The sequence below is a fragment of the Neoarius graeffei genome, chromosome 22 (genome assembly GCF_027579695.1).
Source record: "Neoarius graeffei isolate fNeoGra1 chromosome 22, fNeoGra1.pri, whole genome shotgun sequence".
NCBI lineage: Eukaryota > Metazoa > Chordata > Actinopteri > Siluriformes > Ariidae > Neoarius > Neoarius graeffei.
The window spans coordinates 20,251,246-20,276,330 of NC_083590.1; the positions used below are offsets into that span (position 1 = coordinate 20,251,246).

A 25,085-nucleotide genomic window follows, 5' to 3' on the forward strand; every position below is an offset into this window, starting at 1 on the left:
GACATGGAAGAACGTTTTGAATGCCTGCTGAGTGAATTGCTACCGGAGTTGTAATAAAAGTTTGAACCAATAAATGAAGTTTTTAACAGCCAGTGTGAATTATTTTACTTTTTGATACTAGACAAAGATTATACAGATGAAGAATGAAAATGACAATATGTTTCAAGCGAATATTTTGAATGAGTCAGATGCACAAACAATAGCCATCTAGAAGTGCCAGTAGGCCTTTCCCTGCACTCTAAACACTAAGTTTGGCCCTGAGTAATTAATCTATGGAAAATGGTGATTAATGACAATATGAAAGAGATCTTAAACAGTACATACGGTGGTGGCAATGAGAATAGTGACAGGACAGCAGGGATTTAAAAATGACTGCCTGCGTGCTGCGCGCTATGTCAGCATCACGGCTCAGCCCATGACAGTGATATTCAATGAGATGCGTTATACGCATGCGCAGTAGTGAAAAAACTGACAGCCTGACTCGTACATGATATGATTCGGAATTCTTCGGTATTTTCCAGCCTGCCGATAAACACATCGATTAACACGGACACGGCGCACGCTTAATATGTGGTGGCTTTAGTTGAAGGTGTGTCTGAATCTTCACTTCATATATATATTTTTTATTTTCAACTAGCCAGTGACAGGAATTACCCGCCAAATGACAAATTAAGTCACCTTGGGCAACCGGACCACCACGAATTTCGAGCCCTTCAGTTATTTATCTTAAAACATATTCAGTAGCAACAGTGAAACTAATAGGGCATGTATGTGATTATGAAAGTAACAGCAATAGATGGTTGTTCCTGTAATCGTCATCTCATCTCATTATCTCTAGCCACTTTATCCTGTTCTACAGGGTCGCAGGCAAGCCGGAGCCTATCCCAGCTGACTACGGGCGAAAGGCGGGGTACACCCTGGACAAGTCGCCAGGCCATCACAGGGCTGACACATAGACACAGACAACCATTTACACTCACATTCACACCTACGGTCAACTTAAAGTTACCAGTTAACCTAACCTTCATGTCTTTGGACTGTGGGGGAAACCGGAGCACCCGGAGGAAACCCACGCGGACACGGGGAGAACATGCAAACTCCACACAGAAAAGCCCTCGCTGGCCACGGGGCTCGAACCCAGACCTTCTTGCTGTGAGGCGACAGCGCTAACCACTACACCACCGTGCCGCCTCCTGTAATCCTAAGTTAAAGGCGGGGTACGAGATTTTGGAATAACGGTTCCCGCAAGCCATATTTTGAAAAGAAACACGCCCGCCCTCGCCATGCTCCCACCCCCCCGCGTCTCCACCCCTCCTCCCCCTTATAAAGCCTGAGAAAATCAGCCTTTATAATGGGTGTCTATTGCGTTACACACCAGTGGAGAGTGGAGAGAGCTTGGAAAAATAGCTCAAACTTTCTCATTTAAACTGTGTTTTCAGCCCCAATTTTCACTCCACACACATAATTTTCTCAAAAGTAGTAACCACACTTGTCCGGATTCACACAATGTGTCTACCTACACGATAGGACTTGCAGTTTTTGAATGAGAAGCCTGAAAGTGAAGAGAGGACAGGCGCGCAGCCCCATAGATTGCCATTATAAACTTGGCAGAAAAGTCACTCGTTTTTAATTTGCTCTACTGACCTCATTTTTTACACTACAGACAAAAAAATTACATCAGTGTGTTCAGGAGAGGCTTGTGGCGCTCACTGTGAAAGAACTTTGTGAATATCTCCTTCAGTTTTCGTGTAAATCCCCGTTGTTTGGAGGGAGCGCACTGAGAAAATCCTGTGACACTCTGCTCGCAGCGCGCGGGTTGGGGGAGGGGCTGCTCGCTCTCTCACACATACATACACGCACACAGAAGGGCTGGGCTGCTCACGGGCTTCAGTCTGATTGACGTGTCAGTATCCAATCATTTTGAGGTGGTACCTCGATATGATTGGATGGCGTTTTTCCTTTATTTTACACTGTAGACTGGATTAAAATATTTCGTTTTTAGGTCAAACCTTCTATTGTACTGCTTGCAACATGGGTGTGAGGAGCTTTTCAAGCAATATGGTAAAAAATACTCCTGAAAAAAATCTCGTACCCCACCTTTAAAATATCCAGATATTTAAAAAAAAACAAAACACTACTCAGATCAGATTCAAATATGACCAGAGATTTTTAAAATAAGAACCCAATACATCCCTTATTGTAAAATGGTTCATTCAATTCTGCTGAAGTTGTGCAATACTATAAAACACTTTTTGAGAATTAATGTTTGTGTGAATGATAACGTAATAAATACATTCTTTATGCCTGTGTGCACTACAAAAAATCGAAAACTGAATTTGAGGAGAAAATTACTTCATACTCATGAAGTAATCTTGCTGCATGGGCAGATAATTTTATTTGACAAGACATCTTGGAAGAAGTTGGTTGCAATCTAGAACTAGGTTTAATAATCTCAGAATTGACATCTTGTATTCTAATAGGAAATGCTAGATCGTTTCAACTATTTTCATAAACCAGTATTCATGACAAAAATAGTTTAAAAGCTTATTTGGGGCTCAGACTGGGCTTCAGGTATTGTAAGAAAAGCAGGACAAAAAGAGAAGAAACAAAGGCTTCTTATCCTTCAGTTAGATTGAGCTTCATGAAGAGAAGATTTGTAAAAATATCCGAGAAGAAACGGCTAGACCTGAGGACTGTAGGAGGTCGAGGTTGAGGATAGACAGCTCGATCTTCTCATGAGTCGTCACTTGCGGGTCACAGCGTCTGTGAGGAACAACAACAAAAAACAGATGTAATTCATCGTGTTGAACACGGCTTGAATTGAACTGTAACAAGAGTTCAGACCCGAATAAGGTTTTAAGGTGCACAATAATGCATTGTGGAAGATTGTGAGTAATTATTATAACTTTATAACTTGTATATTCAGTGTCAGTCTTTGAAAAAGGAGAGAGAATAACGAGACGCTGACCTCTGACCTTCCACACTGATCATAGTTATTAGTTACATTAATCATTAGGGTTCAACTGCCTACCTTTACTTTTAATGAAGCATCGTATTACAAGCCCAACTACAGCAACCATGAAAATGAAGCCTAGCGTCATCCAAACAGGAAGCCGGAAGGGTTTCTCTTCTTTACCTACAAGTCAGAGAATATAAATGTGATCAGGCAAAGACATGGAAAGAAAAGGTCTCCTGTATTACAGGTGTTATGGGGGAGGAGGGAACGGCACACAAATGTAAGAAGTGTACAATTTACCTGAACACATTATTCAATGAATATAATATAACAAACAAACTGAACATCTAACATCACACCCCCATCTAAAATAACAGAGCAGAGTATTTATTATCCATGTAATAAGATAACATATGAAGTATCGTACACCAGGACAGGATTAGACCAATATCTATATAATTGCCAGATATAATATCCAGAGTAATAACACTGTATATACCATATTATCTTTATATGACATATCCCAGATTATATATTCTACCCCAGATCATATACTGGATTAGATTAAATCATGAATATCATAGCCCAGGCCTTATAAGAGATAAAAAAAATTGCATTAGATTATATATTAAATATGTAACATCATATTCTTAGTCACTGATTAAAATAAAGGTGATAAAATTTCCAAACACAAAGATCAAATTAATTATGCACATATCGTTATTTAACTCACATTTTAGATAAAACATATAACTTCATACCCCAGGTGACTGTAATATTTCCCTCGACGCTGCTGTGATACACTATACAGCTATAGTGCTGATCTCCTGTGTTCTCCTCAGGTCTGATCACACTCCTTCTGGTCTGATATGTACCATCACCATTAGGCAGAACATTGTTCGTCTCGAGATCCTCCTGCTGTAAATCTACCCCAATCCACTTCACCTGCACGGCTTTGGGGTAAAACCCAGTCACATGACACGTGAGGAGAGTGGAACCAGCTCTCTGCTTCTCAAAAATCCTGACCTCTGGAGCTGAAAAGCAACAAAAAAACAAAACCATTTACACTTATATATATATATATATATATATATATATATATATATATATATATATATATATATATATATATATATATATATATATTATGTGAAGCTAATGGACCGTCTACATAATCAGCTCACAATATGTGTAATAATTATACATATGCACATAATGTATAAATGTGTGTGTATATATATAAAAAAGTGCTGTTATGATAAAGTTTAGACTCAAATGGAGATGCTGATGCACATATCTTACCTTTCTTCACGATGACTGCAGGAGAATGCTCTAAGTAAATCTTAAGTTCGTCAGAACAGGTCTTTTTGTAGTAAGACACGAGATATTCAAGCCTGCCTATATTCTTCTCCCGAATCCTTTTATATTTGACGGCTTGAGGAACAGATGCGATGAATGCCTTGCTGTCAATATCTAAACTTACGAAGTCCATCCCATTGAACCCGTGAGTTAACACTCCCCTGACTGTGCCATCTGGATAGAGGTCACACCGACCGTAGCCTTGATATATATTAATATCTGATCTGGTGCCTGTAATACAGAAGAAAATCAAAGGGCAGATGTTATCAGTGCAAGTTCACATCTGTATATAAAACTAGAAACCTGATAATAATAATGAAATAAAACCATGCTGCTACCTACTGGACATATTTTTAACTACAATATCAAATATGCTTAAAGTTCTGCTTAAATTATAAAATATTAATCACAGTTATAGTCAGCTATTGAAATATTTCTCACTTAAAACCAGTTTATATTTAAATGCTGCAGGATTGTCAGCTCATAGACCTCCACACTGCACCTACAAAACAAACTGCTAATGAGCAAGTGATTAAAGAAGACATTATAAACTTTCTCTCATTGAGACTGACTTCAAGCACCGTGAGCACAGGCTAATATACTGTAATATGTATATTTAGGCACTGTCTAAAAGCAGAGCTCCCAATGAGTGTAAAGCATGTTAATAATAATAATAATAATAATAATAATAATAATCTCAAATTTTTTTAAACAAGAGTGCTCTGAGAGCACAATATCCCCCACTGGTTACTGTGCCATAACTCTGGTAAAATGTGACTGAATTGAACGAAATTGCAATAAGTGTATTACCAACATATAACAAAGAATCCTGCCAAGTTTCATGAAATTACTCCATGAAGTGTGAGAGGAGTTGATTTCAGAAGGTGAGTACCCTTCCCAGGATGGACGGAAGGACAGACATCACCATGACATAATCCCCCTTCAGGCCTTTCGGCCAGCGGGGGATAAAAGGCAAATTAAAAATAAGCACAGGATAAAAAAACCATCTATCTTATGTAAATAAAGATACGAATTTTGTTGTCCATTGGTCAAGTCTTGAGATACACTGCCTTGCATTTCCAATCAGGTTCCCTGCACTACCATATTCTCTTAAAGGAGATACGCAGAACCTTTATTTTTAAATAAATTTCTGAGTGCATAGTATCTCCACCCTTGACTCTTGTATGCTGCATAAATGGGAATTTAAAAAACATTTTTGAGAGTTAAAATCAACCGCAAAGTTGGCATTTGAGCTGCCCCACTGAGCCAGTCAGCCCTGAGTGCATGATGTCACGGTGGTAACCGGTTTTAAGGCCGAGGCCTTTGATAGCTATAGACCAAAGTCATATAAATAAAAAATTATGCTGAAAGTAAGAAATACTGTTACCGACTTGCTCAGTTAAGACTGATTTGACATGTCATGGTGATAAATTAGCTCAAAATGGAGGATTGGAGTTGGAATCAACTTTGTGTTTTACTATAGCGGAAATGGCGATGAGACCGACAGCCTTCCTGCGGTGACGTCACAGACGTCAACTTCATTCACTCAGACCGCTACCTATATGAATCACTTTAATTGTAAAAATTACTATATTAGATTTATTGTTAACACTTAAAACTAATCCTGTGTCATTCTTGAGGTCTCAAGGCATTTATAAACGAAAGTGAGGCCATGGTTCTGCGTATATGCTTCAAGTATAGAGCTTTGGTCCATACACTTTACACGTGGGGAGCCCCACTATTATTGGTGTGAGATGGAGAGAGGGGGCGGGTCTTCCAGAAAGTGTCAGTCAAATATATATATATATATATATATATATATATATATATATATATATATATATATATATATATACATACATAAGATGGCGGCGTGCGTGGTTGCAGCGGCTCACGGCTCTCCTTTTCAGTGCTCTTTTTTTTGTTGGATTTTGTATTTCTTTCTTGCTTGTTTGTGCACCATTGGTTCTGCGAACATCCAGTACACCCGCCAGACACTTTTGGCCATCGGTGACCAACACCAGATATCTGTTTCGAGTGACTTTCACGACACGCATAACATCCCAGATGACATAGCGAGACCGCCAGGCTCTCCGTGGATTGTTGTCGGGTGTAGGAGGCGACACAGATGGAGGAGGGAGAGGAAGCAGAAGTGAGGCCGCAGGTCCGGTGCTATGCTAAGGCTAAGAAAACAACCACACAAGCCACCTCTACCGAGCCTGTATCTCTCCAATGCCAGATCCCTGGTGCATAAAATGGATGACTTGGAATTACAACTCGCTGGAAATCGCTATGTTCATGACTGCTGTGTTTTAATTATCACCGAAACCTGGCTTCATCTGGAAATACCTGATGCTAGCTTGCAGCTAGCAGGTCGCACTCTGCTCCGCTGGGACAGGACTGAGGATTCCGGTAAGAGCAGAGGAGGGGGGCTCTGTATTTACGTGCATGATAATTGGTGTAACAACGGAACAATTATAGACAAACACTGTTCCCCAGACCTCGAGTACATGTCTGTAAGATGCCGGCCTTTTTTTCTACCGAGAGAGCTAACTGTCGTGATTGTCACAGCTGTGTATATTCCACCCGACGCCTGTGTAAACACAGCGCTCTCTCTCTCCTGCTGAACACCATTAACAAACAGCAGTGGGCCCACCCTGACGGTGTTCACGTAATCGCAGGAGACTTTAATAAGGCCAACCTGAAGACTGTACTGCCGAAGTTTTACCAACATGTTAAGTGTTCCACTAGAGGGGAGAACACTCTGGATCATGTTTACTCCAACATCAGGCATGCGTACAGAGCCATATCCCTCCCCCACCTCGGCCAGTCAGACCATCTTTCCCTCCTGCTCTCCCCAGCCTACACCCCCCTCAGACGCAGAGCCAGGCCCACCACAAGGACTATCACAACCTGGCCTGACAACGCACTCTCCAAACTACAGGAGTGCTTTAAATGGACAGACTGGGACTTATTTGAACACCAGGAGCTGGAGACATTCACAGGAACGGTGCTGGACTATATCAAGTTCTGCATCGGAATGTAACGGTGGATAAAAACATCCGGGTTTTCCCAAACCAGAAACCCTGGATGACCAGCCAGGTCCGCTCACTCCTCAGGGCTCGCGACGCTGCCTTCAGGTCAGGTGACAGAGCTCTGTACAGAGCCGCTTGAGCTGATCTGAAAAGAGGAATAAATAAAGCCAAGGCAGACCATAGGCTGCGTATAGAGTCCCACCTGTCCAGCAACAACACACGGGAGGTGTGGCGGGGCATACAAGACATCACAAACATCAGAGACTATGATGCGTCAACAGGAGACTGGAGTGCGCCACTGGCAGAGGAGCTAAATTGCTTCTTTGCTCGCTTTGAAACATCTCAGCAGCACTCATCTGCTCCAGCCCTGCCCCCACCACCACTCCATTCACTGTACAGGAGCACGATGTCAGACGGGTGCTCCTGGCAGTGAACCCCAAGAAAGCTGCCAGCCCAGATGGTGTACCTGGTAAGGTGCTCAGAGCGTGCGCCCACCAGCTCACCCCTACCTTCACCAGGATCTTTAACCTCTCCCTGGCTCAGGCAGTCATCCCGCCCTGCCTAAAATCAGCAACAATAATCCCAGTGCCGAAGAAGTCTCCCGTCACCAGCCTGAATGATTACCATCCTGTGGCCCTCACCCCAGTAATCATGAAGTGCTTCGAGAGACTAGTTCTTCAGCACATCAAGGACCACCTCCCCCCAGACTTCGACCCCTACCAGTTCACATATTGCGTGAACAGGTCCACAGAGGACGCTATCGCCGTAGCTCTCCACTCTGCGCTGAACCACCTGGAGCAGCAGCAGAGCTACGTCCGCATACTCTTTGTGGATTACAGTTCAGCTTTCAACACAATAATCCCGGACATCCTTATCAGAAAACTGGACACTCTCAGCCTCCCCCCTCTCACATGTGCCTGGATAAAGGACTTTCTTACCAACCGGCCCCAGACTGTGAGACTTGGCCCCCACTTCTCCTCCACCTGCACGTTGAGCACCGGCTCTCCACAGGGCTGTGCGCTGAGCCCCCTCCTGTACTTCCTCGACACCCATGACTGTAGTTCAACCCACAACAACCTTATCGTCAAGTTTGCTGAGGACACCACAGTGGTCGGACTCATCTCAAAGGGAGACGAGGCAGCCTACAGAGAGGAGGTCCTGAAGTTGGCAGCCTGGTGTTCAGAGAATAACCTCGCTCTGAACACCAAGAAAACCAAAGAGCTTATCGTTGACTTCAGGAAGCACAGCACCGACCTAGCCCCCCTTTACATAAACAACAAGTATGTGGAGAGGGTCCACACCTTCCGGTTTCTTGGTGTCCTCATCTCCGCCGACATCTCCTGGTCAGAAAACATTACAGCAGTCATTAAGAAGGCTCAGCAGCGGCTACACTTCCTGAGAGTCCTCAGGAAGCACAACCTGAGCTCCAACCTGCTGCTGACCTTCTACCGCTTATCCATCGAGAGCCTGCTGACATACTGTATCACAGTATGGTACAGCAGCTGCGCTGCTGCAGACAGGGAGAGGCTCCAGAGAGTAGTAAAGGCAGCACAGAAGATCATCGGCTGCCCTCTCCCCTCCCTGATGGACATTTACACCTCCCGCTGCCTCAGCAGAGCTAAGAACATTATCAAGGACAGCTCCCACCCTGGCTTTGATCTGTTTGACCTGTTGCCCTCAGGGAGGCGCTACAGGTGCATCAGGACAAAAACAAATAGATTCAAAAACAGCTTCTTTCCAAAAGCCATAACCACCCTGAACTCGAATATGCTCTGACTTTATAGTCTAACCCCCCTGTGCAATACTTCATAATGTGCAATACTTTATTTTATAATGTGACTCTCTTCGTGCAATAATTTATAATGTGCAATACTTTATAACATGACTCTCTCTGTACAATACTTTATAATGTGGAATACCTCACTCCATAATGTGAAACAAAAAACATACGCCTCAGGACTGTGCACTTTACACCCTCACCTTTGATTTTTCTCTCTACACGCTGTTTGCACTGTTATTGGAGTTGCTTTTAATCTCATTGTACATGGGTATAGTGACAATAAAGGCATTCTATTCTATTCTAATATGGGAGAGTTCAAAACATCTGTGCAAATATCGACTGGCTCGTCTTCATATTTTGAGTATGTTCGAGTATACTTGGTGTTGAAATGCATAAAGGTTGGCAGGTCTGATACAGACTTTTAAATAGTTAATTTTTGGCATTTTTTCATCTCACCACTCATCCACACTCCCTACAATTCCTGAATATTTCTGGACTATATGGTGCTTGAAAGTTAAGATAAAGTGCAATTCATTAAAATTTCTATAAGGACAAGCAAACTGTGTTGAATACATGCCTCATGTGTTGAACTTACAACGTTCTTATATTCATCAAATAAGCAATATTGATGAACAAAGCCTATAGTTGTCTGTTAAAGAAAAACACGAAGTACCTGTGAGGTCGAACTGCTTGATGGCTGTTTGGAATGCCACAGCCATAAGTTCCCTGTTGTCCAGTGATGTAAATCTCCTCTCTTTCCAGAGCTGTTGACCAGCTATGGTGTTGAGCCAATCGGGACGTGGTGCTGTTGCATGCATGCTGCTGTCATAGTAAAAGACAGTGGCATCATTCACATCGAGTCTCTCTATGTAACTGGGAAGGCCGAGGCCTTCAGAGCCGAGGAAATAGCCAGTGAGGGAATTAACCTCTGCAATATAATAAAAACAGGGAGTTAGGGATCATCTGAGATTGCAGATACTTTCAGCTCTGATTCAAAAGGTCTTTGTCCAAAGGTTTCCACCCATTATATACTTTGACATATAAACTTTAAGAAAACATCCATATATTGTAACAAAATGACATGGAAATTCTTTGATTAAGGTGATTTTTCTGGTTTTGCATTGGTGTCTGTCCACTGGCAGCTGGTAGTCTTTCAAACAGGGGAGGCTGGTCGGTTACGATGTTTCCAGATTTTAAAAGAAAAAAGAAAAAACACATAAATTTTGCCCATACTCTTGCCTCTGATCTGGCTGATTGTTGGCAGGGTCACAAACTGTGAAATAACAGGTTCTTTTGGCCCATTAGCCTACTGTCCAATATACATGATGGTGGTGTTGGGGGGGGGGATATATTTTAACATTTTATATTTTAAAATTGTGGCATGTTGTTTAAAAATTGATCATTATTGAAAGCAGTTCTTTGTCAGGAACCTCAACAGTAACAGCAGAGTGTTCTGGAATAGGCACAAGCACTGACCTTGGGGAGCCAAACATAGAGCTGGGTGCCACACATTTCATTCAATGACACTTTCCCTATATTTTACTTATTTTGACTGAGAAATGTTTTATTGACAATTTTGATAACCCTTCACTTTTAATCCAGGTCTGTAGTGTGAAATGTTCTCGGCTGTGTTTTTGTTTAAAAATGTTTTCGAAATTGTAGCGGTGTTTAATTCATATCCAGAAAAATATAGATTCCAATATAATATACTCAGCATAAACATTTTAAATAGATTCTATATTTTTGGTCCATCCATGACATATTACTAAAGTAGCCTATTTACTGTTGTTGATGTGGGTCACTTGCTGTTAGCCAATTCACTTTCTCGTACCAGGAGAGCTGAAAGGAACGAGTATTATTCCCTACCTTTTTCACCAAGTCAATTTGAGGCGTTGGTCTACCCTGCTCTTTAATTTTAATTTTTTCCTCGAAAGGAAGACTGGCAAATGGCTTCGCCAAAATTAAATCAGCAATGCTTGGCATCCGTGCGCAGCTTTCTTGCTAGCTGACTAGCCCCCTCAAGTTCAAGTTCAGTCACTCAAATAAACGAAATTTCTGGAACTAAGATAGCAAACTTGACAACACTATATTTACACTTTATTTACAATGAAAATATATACAAACTAAAAAAGCTGGTAGAAACCGTATGTAATGAATGAAATCGAAATGTAAGCTGATCTCTTAAGGCCTCTGCATGCTCGTGCGACAAGGCTTTCGCAGATAGCTTTTCGCAGACAGTTGTAATTTATTGTTGAGCGGGGATAATAGGCATGCGCGATGTTATTCACCGGCACAACGCAAGGGGGCGCGAAGTCGCTAGGAGTAGTTGGTGGATGTGGTTAGTGGAGTGTTTATCCTCCGGTTACTTATAATGACTAGAACTTTTTTTTATATAATGACTAGAACTGGAGTCGTATTGATGTACGTACTTCCTCAATCAACCGCTCTTCATGCTGCTCCATCTTCGCTCGTGTTTTTAAAAATGCCGGTCGTGAAAACAAACCAAACCGGGAAAGTAGGGAAGCGGAAGTGCGTGTACAGCGGATGTAGAGTGGACCAATCAGAGCCCTCTTGTCTGCGGCGCTGTCTGCGAGGCTTCTGTGGTGGTCACAATTTTTGGGAGGTGCGCGCAGAGCATCTGCGAAGGTGGGGGCTACGCAGACACTGTCTGCGACGCTATCTGCGAGGACTGGGTTGTCAGCATAAATTGGCCTTTACAATACACCACAGCACTTGCGAATCCGCATGGGACTGAACTGAAATTCACCGCTGCCTGTCTATAGTTGAAACGAGCTGTCAATCAAAGAAAATATCTGGCCGCTTTCACCAATCACCAGTCTCCTCGCGGAAACTGCCATGCCCCTCCCACTGTGAGGCTGGGATTCCGTGGGCGGGCATTTTTGCAGTATTTGTCCAATAACCGTCTTGCATTTTGAGACTGACAAGCGCATAGCTCCCAAATGCCATTGAAGTGTACTGAGGCTGGGCTGCATCGCGCTGTCACGAGGGGGAAAAACTCATGCACACATTAGGTGAACTGGGGAAAGTTATAACGGAATGATTTCGCACTGTAGTTGGGTTGAGCACATATATTTCTATGATTCTGGATCTGAAATAGCAATGTTATAAGGTCGGCTATAACATAAGCCTAGCGCAATTCATCCTACACGACGTTCATCATTTTTAGAGGAGGCTGAGCCTCCCTCGTTGTCTTAGAGCAATCGCCCGTGTGTCTGTCTACTGATGGTGATGATACACGGGGCAACTTTTTGGGCAATGTTGCCGAGCAATGTTGCTGGGCAATTGCGTTTTGACTCTTTTCTATTGAGATTGGGCAACATTGTTTCTTTCTGAAGGTGATGATACACGGGGCAACTTTTTGGGCAATGTTGCCGAGCAATGTTGCTGGCAACGGGCAACTAAGTGAGACACAGGGCAACTTTTCAATGGGCAACAACAGTTAGCAACGGCAGATCACATTGACTGTTTTTATCAGTGTGTTGGTTACACAATCTGTTTAACAGTGTCTAAAACCTTCCTAGCTAAAGTGTGCTTTTCTCATGATTTGATCAGGTTTTTGGAGAGTTACACGATGTAACAACACAATCAAGTAATACTCATCATAATCAGACAGTAAATGGCCACTTTGCTCCTGCGCCAACACGTCATCATCAGAACAGAGAAGAGCATCGACACACACTGTACAGACGACTGTTTTGGGATGCGTTAGAAACACATAATAAGCTACAGCTCCGGCAGCTGCCACTTCCTGTGTCCATGTATATTCTTTAAATGTTATTCTCAGTGGATTTGTCATGAAGTATAGTCTTATTTAGTCTTGTAACTTAACCATTCAAGCACTAAAACATGCTGTGACATTTCTTTGACAGTCGAAAAGGCAAAAAGAAATTAAGTTTATTCATTTCTCTGACAGAAAGTTGTGCCTGTTTGTAACTGGTGTGATTGTATCAGATTATTAAACTGGCATAAAGGCAACAGGAAAACCATTATAACTAACATATTTATTAAAATAACTAATTTAGTCATTGTTTGGAGACTTTTGGAGTCGACTGATGACTGGGTTACTGAACAACTTGTCTGTTTAAACAGGAACACACATTATTTAATACAGTAAAATAGAACAAAGAGAAAATGATGACAGTGTCATCATTTACAGTGTCACTGCCAAACACTCCATCACCAAAACACCACTAGTTTTAAAAAGTCTCTACAAAACCAACACTTACCACAACAAGACTGCTGGGGAAGGAGGAAGAAGCGGGAAACGACGACTATAATATAAATAATCTTTACTTTCCACATTTGCAAGCAATTTCTTCACATTGGAGCAGAAAAAGTTACCATCTACCATTCGTTTAAAACCGAAAGTCAGACTCACTTCCGCCTGAGAATGGCGCACTAAACACTATCTGCTGCACTGCCATCTGAGCTCAGCTGAATGTTAATCAACAAGAACTTCATGAAAAAGTATAAAAGGCTTCTTATGGGCTTTTTTTTTTTTTTAAATAAACACAACTTCAAGGTTTTCCTCTGATGGTCAGAGCTGAACTGGGCTACAACTACTGTATATGGGCAGATGGCGCCTGGTCCACACCAAATATTAGGGGTCTCCAGAGCATCTGAACTTTAGTGTGTGTGTGTAAAACTTAGCTCATATAATTTAGTGAATTTGTTTAGATTATTATTATTAATCACGCTTACGGAAGTTCTTTCTAAGAAACTCCCTTGTTCGCAACACTCCAGACCGGTAGGTGGCGGTAAATACACAATAACATCACCTGCGAACTGCTTCAAGGTCGAAGAAGAACTGGATAATGCGCATGCGCAGAACATTCTTGTATCATATTCTCCCCCCCTTTTTTGAAATAACACTTTATTAAAAAAAATACAAATGTACAAAACCAATACAGCCACATCATGTTATCATTAAATATAGGGAATAACAGAAATTACCACAGGGATGGATAACTTGATGGACGAAGTGAGGCAAGAGTCACCATGGAACATGATGTTTGCGGATGATATTGTGATATGTGGTGAAAGTAGAAAGGAGGTTGAGTTGGGTTTGGAGAGATGGAGGGATGCATTGGAATGAAGAGGAATGAAGGTGAGCCGTAGCAAAACAGAATACGTGTGCATCAATGAGAATGGGGATGAGAGTGTAGTGAAGATGCAAGGAATAGACGTAAAGAAAGTTGGTGAATTCAAGTACCTGGGGTCAACTGTGCAGGAAAATGGGGGCTGCGACAGTGAGGTGAGAAAGAGAGTGCAGGCAGGGTGGAGCAGTTGGAGAAGGATTTCGGGAGTCATTTGTGATAGGAAAGTCCCAGCAAAAGTGAAAGGTAAGATGTATAAGACAGTAGTGAGACCAGAAGTGATGTATGGATTGGAGACCGTACACTTAACGAAGAGACAGGAGGCAAAGTTGGAGGTGGCGGAGTTGAGGATGTTAAGGTTTGCGATGGGAGGTTGGACAGGATAAGGAACGAGCACATCAGAGGGACAGCACATGTGGAGAGCTTGGGAATTAAGCTAAGAGAGATGAGACTGAGATGGTATGGGCACATCCTGAGAAGAGATGCAGAGCATGTGGGAAGGAGAACGTTGAGGATGGAGCTGCCAGGCACATGAAAACGAGGAAGGCCAAAGAGGAGATACATGGATGTGGTGAGAGAGGACATGAAAGTGGCAGGTGTGGTAGAGAAGGATGCGGAAGACGGAGCAATGGAGACGAAAGATCTGCTGGGGAGACCCCTAATCGGGAGCAGCCAAAAGAAGAAGAAGAAGAAATTACCAAAGGGAATGATCTGATCAAAATCTTGTATAAACAACTTATAATACAAAATTAAAAATAATGTAGGAAATGCTGGAGTTAAAGATGTCCATGGATAGAAAGAAAAAAAGGTAAACAAGTAAAACAAGCAAGAAAACTAATACTAATAAATAAAAATAAAAAAGAAACAAATACATACATACATACATACATACATACATACATACATACATACAGAAAGTTTTAACTTAAAACATATTCTTCAGTAGCTACAGTGAACCTAAAATGACATGTCTGTCATTATGAAAGTAAAGGTAGTAAACGGTTGTTCCTGTAAGTGGAAGAAGTTAAACTATCCAGAGGTTTTTAAAAAAAATTATTTGGATCGCAATGTCCTGAGATTGTTAAAATGAGAACCGAATACATCCGTTATTGTAAAACAAAACATTTGATTCTGCTGAAGTTGTGCCAAACTATAAAACACTGAGAATTTGTTCGTGTGAATGGTCAAGTGATGAACACATTCTTTATGTCCGTGTCGTCTGGCTTTTGTAAACCATTTGCTTTGAAGTATCCATGATGAAAATAGGTTCAGAGCTTATTTGTGGCTCAGACTAGGCTTCAGGTATTGTAAGAAAAGTAGTACCAAAAAAAATTCTCATCTTTCATTTAGATTGACCTTAATGAAGAGGAGGTTTGTGCAATATTCAAGAAGAAACAGTGAGGACTGTAGGAGTTTGAGGTTGAGGATAGACAGATCGATCTTCTCATAAATTGTCACTTTCAGGTCACAGCATCTGTGAGGAACAACAACAACAACAAAAGATTCAATTCATCGTGTTAAACATGGCTTGAATTAAACTGTAACAAAAGTTCAGACCTGAATAAGGTTTTACACTAATTCATTGTGGAAGATTGTGAGTAATTATTATAACTTTATAACTTGTATATTCAGTGTCAGTCTTTGAAAAAGGAGAGAGAATAACGAGACCCTGATATCTGACCTTCCACACTGATCATAGTTATTAGTTAATCATTAGGGTTTAACTGTCTACCTTTACTTTTAATGAAGCATCGTATTACAAGCCCAACTACAGCAACCATGAAAATGCAGACTAACGTCATCCAAACAGGAAGCCGGAAGAGTTTCTCTTCTTTACCTACAAGTCGGAGAATATAAATGTGATCAAGCTAAGAAAAGGAAAGAAAATGTCTCCTGTACTACAGTTGTTATGGGGGGGGGGACAAAAAAAACTACACACACACACACAAATGTAAGAAGTGTACAATTTACCTGAACACATTATTCAATGAATATAATATAACAAACAAACTGAACATCTAACATCACAACCCATCTAAAATAACAGAGCAAAGTATTTATTATCGATGTAATAACATATGAAATATCGTACACCAGGACAGGATTAGACCAATATCTATATAATTGCCAGATGTAATATCCAGAGTAATAACACTGTATATACCATATTGTCTTTATATGACATATCCCAGATTATATATTCTACCCCAGATCATATACTGGATTAGATTAAATCATGAATATCATAGCCCAGGCCTTATAAGAGATTTAAAAAATTGCATTAGATTATATATTAAATATGTAACATCATATTCTTAGTCACTGATTAAAATAAAGGTGATAAAATTTCCAAACACAAAGATCAAATTAATTATGCAAATATTGTTATTTAAATCACATTTTAGATAAAACACATAACTTCATACCCCAGGTGACTGTAATATTTCCCTCGACGCTGCTGTGATACACTACACAGCTGTAGTGCTGATCTCCTGTGTTCTCCTCAGGTCTGATCACACTCCTTCTGGTCTGATATGTACCATCACCATTAGGCAGAACATCATTCATCTCGAGATCCTCCTGCTGTAAATCTGCCCCAATCCACTTCACCTGCACGGCTTTGGGGTAAAACCCAGTCACATGACACGTGAAGAGAGTGGAACCAGCTCTCTGCTCCTCAAAAATCCTGACCTCTGGAGCTGAAAAACAACAAAAAAACAAAACCATTTACACTTTATACACAGGGTATATATATATATAAAGAGAGAGAGAGCTGGTGATCTATAAATGGAATATTATGTAAAGCTAATGGACCTACATAATCAGCTCACAATAAAAAATACACATAAACATACATACATACATACATACATACATACATACATACATACATACATACACACACATACTATATATATACACACACACACACTATATATATATAGTGCTGTTAGGATCAAATGTTTAGACACAAATGGAGATGCTGATGCACATATCTTACCTTTCTTCATGTTGACTGCTGGAGAATTCTTTAAGGACACGTTAAGGTAGTCAAAACAGGTCTTTTTATAGTAAGACATCAGGTGCTCAAGCCTGACTACATCCTTCTCCCGAATCCTTTTATATTTGACAGCTTGAGGAACAGATGCGATGAATGCCTTACTGTCAATATCTACAGTTAAGAAGTCCATCCCATTGAACCCGTGGGTTAACACTGCCTTGACTGTCCCATCTGGATAGAGGTCACACCGACCGTAGGCTTGATATACATTAATATCTGATAAGGTGCCTGTAATACGGAAGAAATTCAAAGGGCAGATGTTATCAGTGCAAGTTCACATCTCCATATATATACAACTAGAAACCTTGTAATAGTAATGAAATAAAACCATGCTGTTACCTACTGGACATATTTTTAACTACAATATCAAATATGCTTAAAGTTCTGCTTAAATTATAGAATGTTAATCACAGTTATAGTCGGCTGTTGAAATTTCTCAGTTAAAACCAGTTTATATTTAAATGCTGAAGGATTGTCAGCTCATAGACCTCCACACTGCACCTACAAAACAAACTGCTAATGAGCAAGTGATTAAAGAAGACATTTCTAAAACTTTCTCTCATTGAGACTGACTTCAAGCACCGTGAGCACAGGCTAATATACTGTAATATGTATATTTAGGCACTGCCTAAAAGCAGAGCTCCCGATGAGTGTAAAACATGTTAATAATAATAATCTCACATTTTTTTAACAAGAGTACTCAGAGAGGGCGGCACGGTGGTGTAGTGGTTAGCGCTGTCGCCTCACAGCAAGAAGGTCCGGGTTCGAGCCCCGTGGCCGGCGAGGGCCTTTCTGTGCGGAGTTTGCATGTTCTCCCCGTGTCTGCGTGGGTTTCCTCCGGGTGCTCCGGTTTCCCCCACAGTCCAAAGACATGCAGGTTAGGTTAACTGGTGACTCTAAATTGACCGTAGGTGTGAATGAGAGTGTGAATGGTTGTCTGTGTCTATGTGTCAGCCCTGTGATGACCTGGCGACTTGTCCAGGGTGTACCCCGCCTTTCGCCCGTAGTCAGCTGGGATAGGCTCCAGCTTGCCTGTGACCCTGTAGAACAGGATAAAGTGGCTACAGATAATGAGATGAGATGAGTACTCAGAGAGCACAATATCCCCCACTGGCAACTATGCCATAACGCTGGTAAAATGTGACTGAATTGAACGAAATTGCAATATGTGCATTACCAACATATAACAAAGAATTCTGTCAAGTTTCACGAAATTCCTCAAAAAATTGTGAGGGAAGTTGATTTCAGAAAGCAAGCACACCTTCATGAAATTGCCAAACCACAAGTTTTTAATTATCAAGGGCATAACTCTGGTAAAATTTCCCCAAATTAAATGAAATTTCAATATGTGTATAACAGTCATATAACAAAGCCTTTTGTCAAGTTTGGTGAAATTCCTCCACGAAGTGTGAGAGGAGTTGATTTCAGAAAGTGAGTATACTTCCCGGGCGGCACGGTGGTGTAGTGGTTAGCGCTGTCGCCTCACAGCAAGAAGGTCCTGGGTTCGAGCCCCGGGGCCGGCGAGGGCCTTTCTGTGTGGAGTTTGCATGTTCTCCCTGTGTCCGCGTGGGTTTCCTCCGGGTGCTCCGGTTTCCCCCACAGTCCAAAGACATGCAGGTTAGGTTAACTGGTGACTCTAAATTGACCGTAGGTGTGAATGTGAGTGTGAATGGTTGTCCGTGTCTGTGTCAGCCCTGTGATGACCTGGCGACTTGTCCAGGGTGTACCCCGCCTTTCGCCCATAGTCAGCTGGGATAGGCTCTAGCTTGCCTGCGACCCTGTAGAAGGATAAAGCGGCTTGAGATAATGAGATGAGATGAGACGAGTATACTTCCCAGGATGGATGGAGGGATGGACGTAAATCGCCACGACATAATCCCCCTTCAGGCCTTTCGGCCAGCAGGGGATAAAAAGCAAATTAAAAATAAGCACAGGATAAAAACCCATCTATCTTATGGAAATAAAGATACAAATTTTGTTGTCCGATGGTCAAATGTTGAGATACGTTGCCTTGCATTTACAATCTGGTTCCCTGCACTACCATATTCTCTGAAGTATGTTGCTTTGGTCCATACGCTTTACACGTGGGGAGCTCTGCTATTATTGGTGTGAGATGGAAAGAGGGGGCGGGCCTTCCAGAAAGTGTCAGTTAATATGGGAGAGTTCAAAACACCTGTGCAAATATTGATTGGTTTTTCTTCATATTTTGAGTATGTTCGAGTATACTTGGTGTCGAAATGCATAAAGGTTGGCAGGTCTGATACAGACTTTTAAATATTTAATTTCTGGCATTTTTTCATCTCACTACTCATCCACACTCCCTCCAATTCCTGAATATTTCTGGACTATATGGTGCTTGAAATTTAAGATAAAGTGCAATTCATTAAAATTTCGATAAGGACAAGCAAAATGTTTGTTGAATACATGTCTCATGTGTTGAACGTACAACGTTCTTATATTCATCAAATAAGCAATGTTGATGAACAAAGCCTATAGTTGTCTTACTGTTACAGAAAAACATGAAGTACCTGTGAGATTGAACTGCTTGATGGCTGTTTGGAGTGCTACAGCCATAGCTACCCTGTTGTCCTCTGTTGAAAGTCTCCTCTCTTTCCAGAGTTCTTGACCAGCTATAGTGTTGAGCCAATCGGGACATGGTGTTCTTGAATGCATGCTGCTGTCATAGTAAAAGACAGTGGCATCATTCACAGCGATTCTCTCTATGTAACTGGGAAGGCCGAGGCCTTCAGAGCCGAGGAAATAGCCAGTGAGGGAATTAACCTCTGCAACATAATAAAAACAGGGAGTTAGGGATCATCTGAGTTTGCAGATACTTTCAACTCTGATTCAAAAGGTCTTTGTCCAAAGGTTTCCACCTATTATATACTTTGCCATATAAACTTTAATAAAACATCCATATATTGTAACAAAATGATGTGGAAATTCTTTGATTAAGGTGATTTTTTGGTTTTGCATTGGTGTCTGTCTACTGAGATCACATTGTGTAACCAAATGCTGATAAAAACCGACAGTCTGTTTAACAGTGTCTAAAACCTTCCTAGCTAAAGTGTGCTTTTCTCATGATTTGATCAGGTTTTTGGAGAGTTACATGATGCAACAACACAATCAATAATAATCATTGTAATCAGACAGTAAATGGCCACTTTGCTCCTGCGCCAACACGTCATCATCAGAACAGAGAAGAGCATCGACACACACTGTACAGACGACTGTTTTGGGATGCGTTGGAAACACCTAATAAGCTACAGCTCCGGCAGCTGCCACTTCCTGTGTCCATGTATATTCTTTAAATGTTATTCTCAGTGGATTTGTCATGAAATTTCGTCTTAGCCTATTTATTCTTGTAACTTAACCATTCAAGCACTAAAACATGCTGTGACATTTCCTTGACAGTCGAAAAGGCAAAAAGAAATTAAGTTTATTCATTTCTCTGACAGAAGGTTGTGCATGTTTGTGACTGGTGATAGTATCAGATCTTTAAACTGGCATAAAGGCAACAGGAAAATCATTATAACTTTAACAACAACTATTAATGTCATACTTGTAAAAGGATTAATTTAGTCATGGTTTTGGCGTCAACTGATGACTGAGTTGCTGAACAACTTGCCTGCTCAAATGGGAACACAAATTATGTAATACATTAAACAAATAGAACAAAGAGAAAACTGACACCCTGCAGTGCAGACTGAAAGAAAATCCTGTAATAAACGGTGATCCATGACATTAGGCATATCAGACGCTCGCTGTGAAAACTGTGCATGCAGACGCTCATCTAAGTTCCCAAATCTGTCATTACTTAACTCTTGAATACTTTCTATCGTGAATACTATCATTAAAAAGCTTATAATCTCTGCTTTCGAGGAAATGCATCTGGTTAAGATCTGTTCAGTACTTTGGGAGTAACGGCAGGTTGAAGTTGGTACAACAGAGTTCACTCTCTGCTTGCGGGACGTCGGGAAACTGTTGGTGCTTTTTGAGTCACAGGAAAGCGCTCAGGCTCGCGCTCTCTCTCTCTCTCTCTTTCATGATCGGTTTCCAACTGGATTACTTGTCAATATTAATCAGATAACTTTTATAGGGATGTTCTCTCACTATTTCTGATAAAGGATTCGGCAAAAATTTCCATCTGCTAGTTTTGATGTTATGATTCATGGGACATTTTGAAGCGAGTTTTCATAGCTTTACCTACTTATTTTTTTCAAATCAAACTGACTCATGTAAATAAATAATTATTTTAGAATATAACTGTAGTTGTTTTGATGAAAAATATTGAGATATTAGTGGTCGGAATGATCATATATATATAAAATATATATTTTTTAAACCAGAAGTCAGAAACGCAAGTGTCAATTTCAGTTCAGTTAACTGGAATTGTTTATTGGATGTGGATCACACAGTGTTTCGCTTTAAAAGCTGTGAATATTAATAAAAATAATAATTTATATTCTTTGATATAAACACTGGTAGGTGGCATGGTGGTGTAGTGGTTAGTGCTGTCGCCTCACAGCAAGAAGGTCCGGGTTCGAGCCCCTTCTGTGCAGAGTTTGCATGTTCTCCCCGTGTCCGTGTGGGTTTCCTCCGGGTGCTCCGGTTTCCCCCACAGTCCAAAGACATGCAGGTTAGGTTAACTGGTGACTCTAAATTGAGCGTAGGTGTGAATGTGAGTGTGAATGGTTGTCTGTGTCTCTGTGTCAGTCCTGTGATGACCTGGCGACTTGTCCAGGGTGTACCCCGCCTTTCACCCGTAGTCAGCTGGGATAGGCTCCAGCTTGCCTGCGACCCTGTAGAACAGGATAAAGCGGCTACAGATAATGAGATGAGACTGATTTCTCCTTCTTTAAGCTCAGCTTTATATTGCACAAATAAATCCATTTGGTGAAACTTTGAAGTAGAGAGTTTACCAAGTTAACATTTTACCTAATTAGCATAATTAATACTAATTTGCATCATTTGTTTTTACTAATTTTTCAAACTTTGTATTCAGTATACAACCATCTATGTGCCACCAATTTCTATGTAAATATCTTGGGAAAAAATAATAATTAAGAAAAAACATTTGATCTCATTCGTTAATGAGGCCCATTTTGGACCACGTGATTGAGTTCATGTTTATTCTTGCATTAACTGTCTGGTGATGCACAGACAGACAGACAGACAAATAATGAGTCCAGCTTTCTGCATGGTTTCAGTTCCCCCCACTCCGACCCAGACTGGTTTATTTGGTCGAACCCAGTGTGTCTGTGCCGGGCATTTACACTGTCAATCACAAACACAGCACTGATCACAAAAACTAGTTTTAAAAAGTCTCCACGAAACCAACACTTACCACAACACGACTGCTGGAGAAGGGAGAAGAAGAAGACTAAAGTATAAATAATCTTTGCTTTCCGCATTTTCAGGTGATTCCTTCACATTACCGCAGGAGAAAGTGGTCACGTGACTGGTGTGTTTGAAAACAGAATGAAAGTCAGACTCTCACTTCCGCCTGAAAATGACGCACATGGTACATAAACACTATCTGCTGCACTATCATCTGAGCTCAGCTGCATGTTAATCAACAAGAACTTCATGAAAACGCATAAAGGCTTTCTGTGTCTTTTATTAAAACACAAGTTCAAGAGAGAGAAACTTAGTTGATAGAATTTAGTGAATTTGTTTTGATTTTTTTCACTAATCACGCTCACGTAAGTTCTTTCTAAGAAACTTCCAAATGTGCACCACTCCAGACCGGTAGGTGGCGGTAAATACACAATATCATCACCTGGGAACCGCTTCAATTCGAAGAAGAATTAGAAGATAATGCGCATGCGCAGAACATTCTTGCATCAAACGTTTTTTCCAATTTCTTTTTCTCTTCTTTTCTTTTTTTTTTTTGGAAATAACACTTTATTGAAAAAAATACAAAATGTTCAAAACCAATATAGCAATATCATGTTATCATCCTATTAAATATAGGGAAGAACAGAGAAATTATCAAAGGGAACAATCTGATCAAAATCTAGTCTAAAACAACTTAGAATACAAAATTGAAAATAAATTATGTAGAAAATGCTGTAGTTAAAGATGTCCATGGATAGAAAGGGAAAAAAGGAAAACAATGCTCACTGCTGCAAATGAGCTGTACAAACCATCAAGTCAAAGATTGTAGATGAACATTTCACCTGTGAGCATTGATGGTGTGTGATCACTTTCGCATGTCTGTGAAGATTCTCAGTCATCCAGGTCATAGTAAACTGTGGGTGGTAAAAGAGAGCAACTGGACTCACTTGAAGATTCTTGAAGACCTTTCACCTCTCATCCGAAAGGCTTCTTCAGTTCTGTCTGACTAATAGGGAGTATCAGGCATTTATCCTCTCATAGATGAAAAGCAATCCTAAGGTGTCGTTGAGTCATCCTGTTAGTGTGGTGAAGATGGATAGATCTGCTGTCTATCTTCATCTTAACAACAAAGGACACTCATTTCAGGATTGCAACGTACGCATTTTAGCCAGAGAGGATCGTTGGTATGAGCGAGAAGTTAAAGAAGCCATTTTTGTCAACCTGGACAGAGGTGGTGGTCTAATGCCGCTTTTCCACTACAAACGCGGCTGAGCCGTGCCGTGCTGAGTCGAGCTGAGTCGAGCTGAGCGGGGCTGTTGGAGTTGCATTTCGACTACAACCGCGCTGAACCATGCTGGCTGGAAGTGGGTGGACACATTGGGTGGAGTTAGCGAAAGTGGGTGGACGTCACGTGATGTTGTTAAGCAGCGCAAACAGTGACATCAGTGACAGTGGCGGAACAAGTCAGAGCCGGGCCGGGGGCGGGGCAAATGACCGGGCCCTTTATTAAAGCTTATCATAACATCATTTTAGGCTACAAAATGTCCGCAACTGCGGTGTTTACCAATTTCAATACTACCGGGTGCAACTATGTTATTTAGTACATCAAGTCCTTCAAACAAACATGTAACTCAGAAACAAAAAACATTAGGATACTGTACATGGCTCATAATAAAACATCAATAGCCTATACTGCGCACATTATTTGAAGGGCATACGAATGAGCGCTCAGAGGTTGCAACGGTGACAGGAAGAGTCAGAAATAAAAGGAGGGCGGTGCAAACCTCACTGAATGCACTGTGTTTACCAATTTCAACACTACGGGGTGCAACTATGTTATTTTGTACATTAAGTCCTTCAAACGAACATGTAACTCAGAAACAAAAAAACATTAGGCGACATACTGTACATGGCTCATAATGAAACATCAATAGCCTACTGCGCGCATTATTTGAAGGGCATACGATGAGCCTTGCGCTCTGCGAACTCATGCACGATGCTCTGTATGATCTTTTAAGCAGTAGTCTCACGACCCGGATAGTAAACAATAAACATGGAGGACATGGTGTCGTTAGTGTTGCTGGTCTTGGTGCTGTGGCTTGTTGTCACCGACAACGCCAACAGATACTGGCAAGAGCATATAGATGAGGCGAGGCGCATAAGGCTTCAGAAATTCTCGTAATTCGTAATTATTCTTCTTCCGGGTTTGCGGTGTTTACAGATCCCAGCGCGCTCGCGGGGCGTGTGTGGGCATGTGAGGACACGCCTCCTCACCAATCAGTGCACAGGGGAGTGTCTGCTCACGCCCCCAGCCTCACTCGGCACGGCTTGGCTCGCTTCAGCCCCACTCCAAAACGGTGCGAGTTTTAGGGGCTAAGCAGGGCTGAAACGAGCTGAGTCGTGCTGGTTTTTGGTAGTCGAAACGCGAGCCGTGTCG

General features: G+C 41.3%; 2 protein-coding genes across 4 annotated transcripts; both read right to left on the reverse strand.

Annotated features, from left to right (window-relative positions):
* Positions 1-1,304: 1,304 nt before the first annotated feature.
* LOC132870755 (class I histocompatibility antigen, F10 alpha chain-like) lies at positions 1,305-13,997 on the reverse strand. Its single transcript, XM_060904585.1, has 6 exons — positions 13,378-13,997; positions 9,804-10,058; positions 4,259-4,546; positions 3,718-3,990; positions 3,032-3,136; positions 1,305-2,763 (listed from the first exon to the last, which is right to left on the reverse strand). Exons 1-6 carry the CDS (start codon positions 13,451-13,453, stop codon positions 2,744-2,746), a joined length of 1,017 nt encoding a protein of 338 aa, XP_060760568.1. The 5' UTR covers positions 13,454-13,997; the 3' UTR covers positions 1,305-2,743.
* A 1,162-nt stretch (positions 13,998-15,159) lies between these two features.
* On the reverse strand, positions 15,160-22,773 carry LOC132870756 (class I histocompatibility antigen, F10 alpha chain-like). 3 transcript variants are annotated; one of them, XM_060904587.1, is made up of 6 exons: positions 22,656-22,773; positions 19,837-20,091; positions 17,249-17,536; positions 16,674-16,946; positions 15,986-16,084; positions 15,160-15,721 (listed from the first exon to the last, which is right to left on the reverse strand). In XM_060904587.1, exons 1-6 carry the CDS (start codon positions 22,720-22,722, stop codon positions 15,708-15,710), a joined length of 996 nt encoding a protein of 331 aa, XP_060760570.1. In that variant the 5' UTR covers positions 22,723-22,773; the 3' UTR covers positions 15,160-15,707. The 3 variants fall into 3 exon arrangements, with proteins under 3 accessions (XP_060760570.1, XP_060760569.1, XP_060760571.1); XM_060904586.1 differs by having other exon boundaries at positions 15,980-16,084; XM_060904588.1 differs by lacking the exon at positions 15,986-16,084.
* Positions 22,774-25,085: the final 2,312 nt, after the last annotated feature.